At 43.7% G+C, this 6,412-nt stretch overlaps 1 protein-coding gene across 1 annotated transcript; it reads left to right on the forward strand.

Moving 5' to 3' along the window:
• The first annotated feature begins 2,328 nt into the window (after window positions 1–2,328).
• Window positions 2,329–2,739, forward strand: LOC115246214. The gene has a single exon (XM_029824903.1). It carries the CDS (start codon window positions 2,329–2,331, stop codon window positions 2,737–2,739), a length of 411 nt encoding a protein of 136 aa, XP_029680763.1.
• The last annotated feature ends 3,673 nt before the right edge of the window (window positions 2,740–6,412 follow it).

The raw sequence follows: 6,412 nt of genomic DNA on the forward strand, positions 1-6,412 counted from the left end.
GAGTTATTTTATATCTTAATCTGACATATTTTGATATAAAAAATAAAATATCTCGTAAAATATTTAGTTTTCGATAATCTTACCGTAATACTTTTATGTACAGAATAATGAGACAAATCAATTAGTGTAAAGAAAAAAACAAATAATTGTTTTAAACAATACTAATTGATTTGTCTCATTATTCTGTACATAAAAGTATTACGGTAAGATTATCGAAAACTAAATATTTTACGAGATATTTTAATTTTTACATAATTAATGAAAACATAATTTTAAGCTCACTTATCTTAGTTTTTAACAATATACATGTTTCTTTAAAATAAAATTTTTTTAAAAATAAAAGTTAATATTTTATTCAAAATGTTATTCTTCTTTTATTTTAACGTTTTGCTGTAATATTTTTACCATATTTTCTTAATATGTATGAATAATAGGAAAAGAAACCCAACAATTATCAAAAGGAAACAATTCACTTTGCAAGTATATCATGAAAAGGCCATATATCAGATTCATGTGTTAAATTTTTTACAACATAAATATTTAATTCTTTTGAATCTAGGGGATACTTATACAGAGAATCGTAAGATGTGAAGTATTTTCCAACAACAAATATTTCTTGTAGACTTATAACATTTTGCATTTGAATGAGCATATTATTTTTCATTAAACAATACGAATTTGCACTTGAATAAAAATGTGTGGTAATAGTAAAATCTCCATGTTTAAATTTTTTAAATTGCTTACAGAAAACGCTTCTAAATTTTTCAGATAATGGACTCAAATTATCTTCTACAGCATGAATAAACTGTTTTTTTATGATAGGTAAATTATTCTCTAATGCTGCATTCATTTCGTCTAATCTACGACCAATTTGTTGCAAAGTGTAATTAGGAGGTTTTATTAAATTTTTAATCTGGCCAAGATAATTCTCGAACGGAAAACATGAAAATAAATCTAATGGCCCATAAATCTGCACATCATCAGCTAAATGACATAATATGTGTACATTATAGATTAAGAATTCTTGGCCGTATAATTGTTCACAATGTTTAACAAACATATTCAACAGTTCTTGTGGAAATGCACAACTAAATTTTGATATAAATTTTGCAGATATTAAAATTGATATCGCAGTATCAAAAAGTAAATAATTCTCATAAACGGCTGTATCGACTATATTTTTTAGTACAAGAGATCCTAAATATAATAAAAACGTACGGAACTCTGTCGCTTTTCACCTTGGAAGCTCATGAAGTGTTTTGGGTTTTCTATTAAATTCTAACGGTATATATGACTTTAAGGATTCTAAGTGCTCTGATAAAATATTCACCTTACGACCAGATAATCGCGTTGCCAACGCACCACTTATCCAAAAATTTAATAATTTTCGCATTACTCCTAAGCAATAAGCATGCATATAATCAATTGGAAAAACAATGACCATTCCGATTCCTAATTTAACTAAAGGAGAGATTCCGATATGGTGATCCTCATCTTGTTGGTTAACAAAAGAAACATTTGTTCTTTTCGGTGCAGATATATCTTTAAGTACAACTCGATTTTGTATATACTGTCCTCGTATCACACATTTTTTGCAACATGAATAGCCAGTGTGGCGATGAAAAGTCAATCGCACAAACGCGTAATCTGGCAAGCGGCCGCGCCGATAGTACGGGCGCCGCCGCACCGTCGTCCAAACCGAGAGTCGTACGTGTCATCTCCGGCCCCCATCTGCCTTGGCTCAAGGTAAAACGACGCAGCTCCAGCACCGGGCGTGCTCACACCAAGCACCCCCGAATAGCCAGAGACACGGAAATAACGAGGCCACGGAACAAGGAGGCGCTCGGACGGAAGCCTGTGCCTGCCACTGAGGCAGCGTTAGAGTTGCATCCGACCTGGCCTATAATCCTCTCGTCCTCCGACGAGAGTCGCGGGCGACCAAGGACACAACAACCTAGGGAGCCTTCGCCTGAAGGGCAGATACCGTGGTGGATGCTGATCTGGGACGCTCCCAAATCTCGCTCCGTGGAATCTCAGATGGAGGAGTTACCGGCCGCGTGCACCCAGGGGACTCAGACCAACGAGCGCGTGGTCTCATATCGGGCTCAATCAACGCAGACAAGGAAGCGAGGAGGCCAACGTCGTTACGTTCCAATCGACTACTTTTCTCGAATGTAGAATTTTAAAAGAAATTTAGCCAACATGATTTGTACCATAAAACTATAGTATTTACTGCCGAAAACCTAAGCGATTCCCTGCACATTTCTGCCTCTAAGCGAACGATACAATAGTAGTAATAAACTACAAAGTAGTGACCCCGATGTGATCATGGAAGGACAGGAACAGATCGCTCGCTTAGTGGTTAAAGCGCCCCCATTCTGGCCTGACGAACCCGAGTTATGGTTCGCACAATTAGAGAGCCAATTTACTCTCGGAGGTATAACACAAGACGCAACTAAATATTTTTACGTACTGACTCACCTAGAAACCAGATACGCTTGCGAGATCCGAGACATCGTTACGCAGCCCTCGGCTCAAGGAAAATATGATGCCGTTAAAAAAGCCCTAACACAGCGGCTGACAGCCACGCAGGAACAACGTATCTGTCAGCTACTAGAGCACGAAAAGCTCGGCGATAGAAAACCTTCACAATTCTTGCGGCATTTACAGACCCTCGCCAACAATAACGTCCCTGAGCAACTCCTACGTACCTTGTGGTTAGGTCGATTACCACAATAGGCGCAAGTTATCCTCGCAACCCGGACGGAAGATCGGTTAGAGGATGTCGCGGAACAAGCCGATAGGATCACGGAAGTAACTAGTATGATTATCGCGGCCGCCACGGCGGCACAACCGACGATGGAAGAACAAATTAAAGCATTGACACAGCAGGTCGAGAGGTTGACCACCCAAATCCGAGAACGACATAGTCGCTCAAGAAGCCGAGCTAGGAATCAAGCTGCTAGAGATAGGTCCGCGAGTCGAATACATAAATGAAGAGAGGCAAACAGAGACGACGGACAATGCTTCTACCACCAACGGTTCGGGGAGGAAGCGAAGAAATGCCGTCAACCATGCACTTACAAGAAGGAAAACACGGAGGGCAGTCGTTGATGGCGGCCAGCGACCCCGACCCAAGACCCCGCCGCCTCATAATGACCGACAAAAAAACTAAAACCCCGTACCTAATAGATACCGGATCCGACGTTTGTGTATATCCTCGAAGCATGGTCAAAAGCTTACAATGGGCAGATACATACCAATTTTATGCGGCAAACGGATCCGTAATTCGCACTTACGGACAAATAACGCTGGAACCAGACTTCGATTTAAGAAGAAAGTTCCTGTGGAGATTTACAATAGCTGAAGTAACCCAACCGATAATCGGCGCCGAATTCCTATCTTATTTCCACCTGATCCCAGACCTACGAGAGGGACGGTTGATCGACGGAAAAACCGGGTTATCTACAGAATAGTCTCGAAATACTACGAAAGGGGAAGGCATCAAGGCAGTCGCGAGCCATACGAACTACCATGAGCTCCTTACCGAATTCCCTGAAATATTAAAACCACTAGGAGCTAGGAAAGAGGTATCCCATTTCACAAGGCGTCATATTCAGACAATGCCCGGACCACCTGAAGGATGTCGCCCCCGCCGACTCGCTCCTGACAAACTAAAGGCAGCGAGAGCCGAGTTCGAACTTTTGCAACAGGAAGGAGTGATCCAGCCATCAAAGAGTCCATGGGTCGCGCCCCTACACATGGCGCCTAAGAAGGAGAATTCTTGGCGCCCATGCGGGGATTACCGCAAGCTAAATGCACGAACCGTACCAGACCGGTATCCGATTCCGCATATAGAGGATTTCACGCAAAACCTGGAAAGGAGGAAGGTATTCTCAACGATAGATTTGGTGAGAGCGTACAACCAAATCCCGATTCACCCAGAAGACATCCCAAAAACAGCTATTACAACACCGTTCGGATTGTTTGAATATAGGTATATGCCATTCGGACTACGAAACGCAGCACAGACATTTCAGCATTTTATCAACGAAGTATTGTATGGCCTAGATTTTTGCTACGCCTACATTGACAATATCCTGGTGGCATCCAAGTCAAGGGAAGAACACGAAGAACACCTACGAAAGCTGTTCCGACGACTAAACGACTATGGGTTAAGAATAAACTCGGCGAAATGTATCTTCGGAGAAGAACAGGCCAAGTTTCTGGGATATGTAGTAACGAAAGAAGGAACGAAGTCCTTACCAGAGAAAGTCCAGGCAATACGAGAATTCCCGAAACCAACAACGGTAAAGCAGATGCGCCAGTTCTTGGGGATGTTGAATTTTTATAGAAGATTCATCCTCGGAGCAGCCATGGACCAAGCCATGTTGAACGACACACTAGCGGGCCCAAAGAAGAAAGGGAAGTCGCCGATCCAGTGGACAATGGAGCTGGATGAAGCCTTCGAGAGAACCAAAAGTAGCCTCTCACGGGCCACCTTACTAGCACACCCCGACCCACGGAGCAAGCTAGCCGTTACGACGGACGCCTCGGATAGTGCTATCGGCGCAGTAGTTCAACAAAAAAGAGGGGAAGACTGGCAACCGCTAGCATTTATGAGCAAAAAATTGAGCCCCACACAAAGAAAATACAGCCCCTACGACAGGGAGCTGTTAGCCATACGCCTTCGAACAGGACCCACTACGAAGCTCTCCACGACAGTCGCGGCACCTAGAATTTATAGCACAATTCACAACGGACGTCCAACATATCTCAGGAAAAGAAAATGTGGTGGCGAATGCGCTATCAAGGGTGGAAGGCATTCAGGAAACAATTAACTTCGAAAAGTTAGCAGAATCACAGAAGAGTGACGAGGAACTGCAGCAAGTCCTGCAATCGGAGACAGCATTGAAATTAAAAGAAGTACCGATCCCAGGGACGAAGGTTACTCTCTATTGCGACATAGACGCACAGACCCCACGACCCTTCGTGACACAACCATATCGTAAGAGAGTGTTTCAGTCGTTGCATGGTTTATCACACCCTGGAGTAAAAACTACAGGAAAGCTAATTACGCAGCGTTACATATGGCCCGGGATACAAAGAGATTGCCGGAAGTGGGCACAAGCGTGCCTGCAATGCCAACAAGCGAAAATAACAAGGCATAACAAGGCACAAATAGGGACTTTCCGAACGCTGACTGTAGGGCCAATGCCAATGTCAAAAGGATACAGATACTGCCTGACGTTAATAGATCGTTTTTCAAGATGGCCGGAAGCAATACCGGTCCCGGATATAACGGCATAGCAAGCAACATCTTCGCCAATTGGATGGCAAGATTCGGAGTCCCAAAGCACGTAACCACGGATCAGGGGCGACAGTTCGAAGCCGACCTGTTCAGACGGCTAACACAACTCACGGGGACAAAGCATTATAAGACAACAGCATACCATCTAGCGGCCAACGACATGGTCGAACGATTCCACCGTCAACTAAAAACTTCCATTAAGTGTCATCAAACGGAGAAATGGGTCGAGATTCTACCCGTAGTACTAATGGGCATTCGTGCTGCTTGGAAAGAAGATCTACAAGCAACAGCAGCCGAAATGATATACGGAGAGCCAATCAGGCTACCCGGGTAATTTCTGCAGCAAAGCAATGAACAAGACATAGCAGATAAAGCCGAAGACATGCTGAGGCAGCTCAAGAAAAATCTACAAGACTTAAGACCACAAAAAATAAAAAAATACGGACAGGCAACACCCTTTATTTTCCAAAACATGGAAACAGCATCCCACGCCTTCCTACGTAGAGAACTAATGGGAGAAGCCCTGCAGCCGCCGTATGAAGGACCCTTCGAAATAATTAAGAGAAGAGAAAAAGTAATTACCTTGCGCAAAAGTGGTAAAGACATCAACGTCTCAATAGACAGAGTAAAACCAGCATATACTCTGCAAGAAAGCGACAGAGATGAAAAACAAGAAGCAACACGACATGAACAATCTGAAAAAGAACAGAGGGCGCGGAGCGGACGAACCTCACGCTCGCCAGTTTGTTTTCAAATCCCGTAAACCATAATACAGCGAAGGGGGTCCTGTGGCGATGAAAAGTCAATCGCACAAACGCGTAATCTGGCAAGCGGCCGCGCCGATAGTACGCGCCAAGCTAGCTTACCCGTAAGCCAAAAGACGCTCAGGCGGCTATATACGCCTCACGCGTCTAGTACCGGGCACCTCCGCTAGGCGTCACACGCCAAGTATGCTTTTCCGTGGGCCAAAGACGACCCATGGGAAAGATAAGCAAGCTCCCCGTGGAGTCGAGAGAGTTAATAATTAGCGCATTGTTCGCTGTCCTACGATTCAACACGGCGCCTAGTCGCCAGGATTACTTTCTACGAAGAGATCGAGAG

The sequence above is a fragment of the Formica exsecta genome, unplaced genomic scaffold (assembly GCF_003651465.1).
Source record: "Formica exsecta isolate Colony F162 unplaced genomic scaffold, ASM365146v1 scaffold1410, whole genome shotgun sequence".
In the NCBI taxonomy this organism is placed as follows: Eukaryota; Metazoa; Arthropoda; class Insecta; order Hymenoptera; family Formicidae; genus Formica; species Formica exsecta.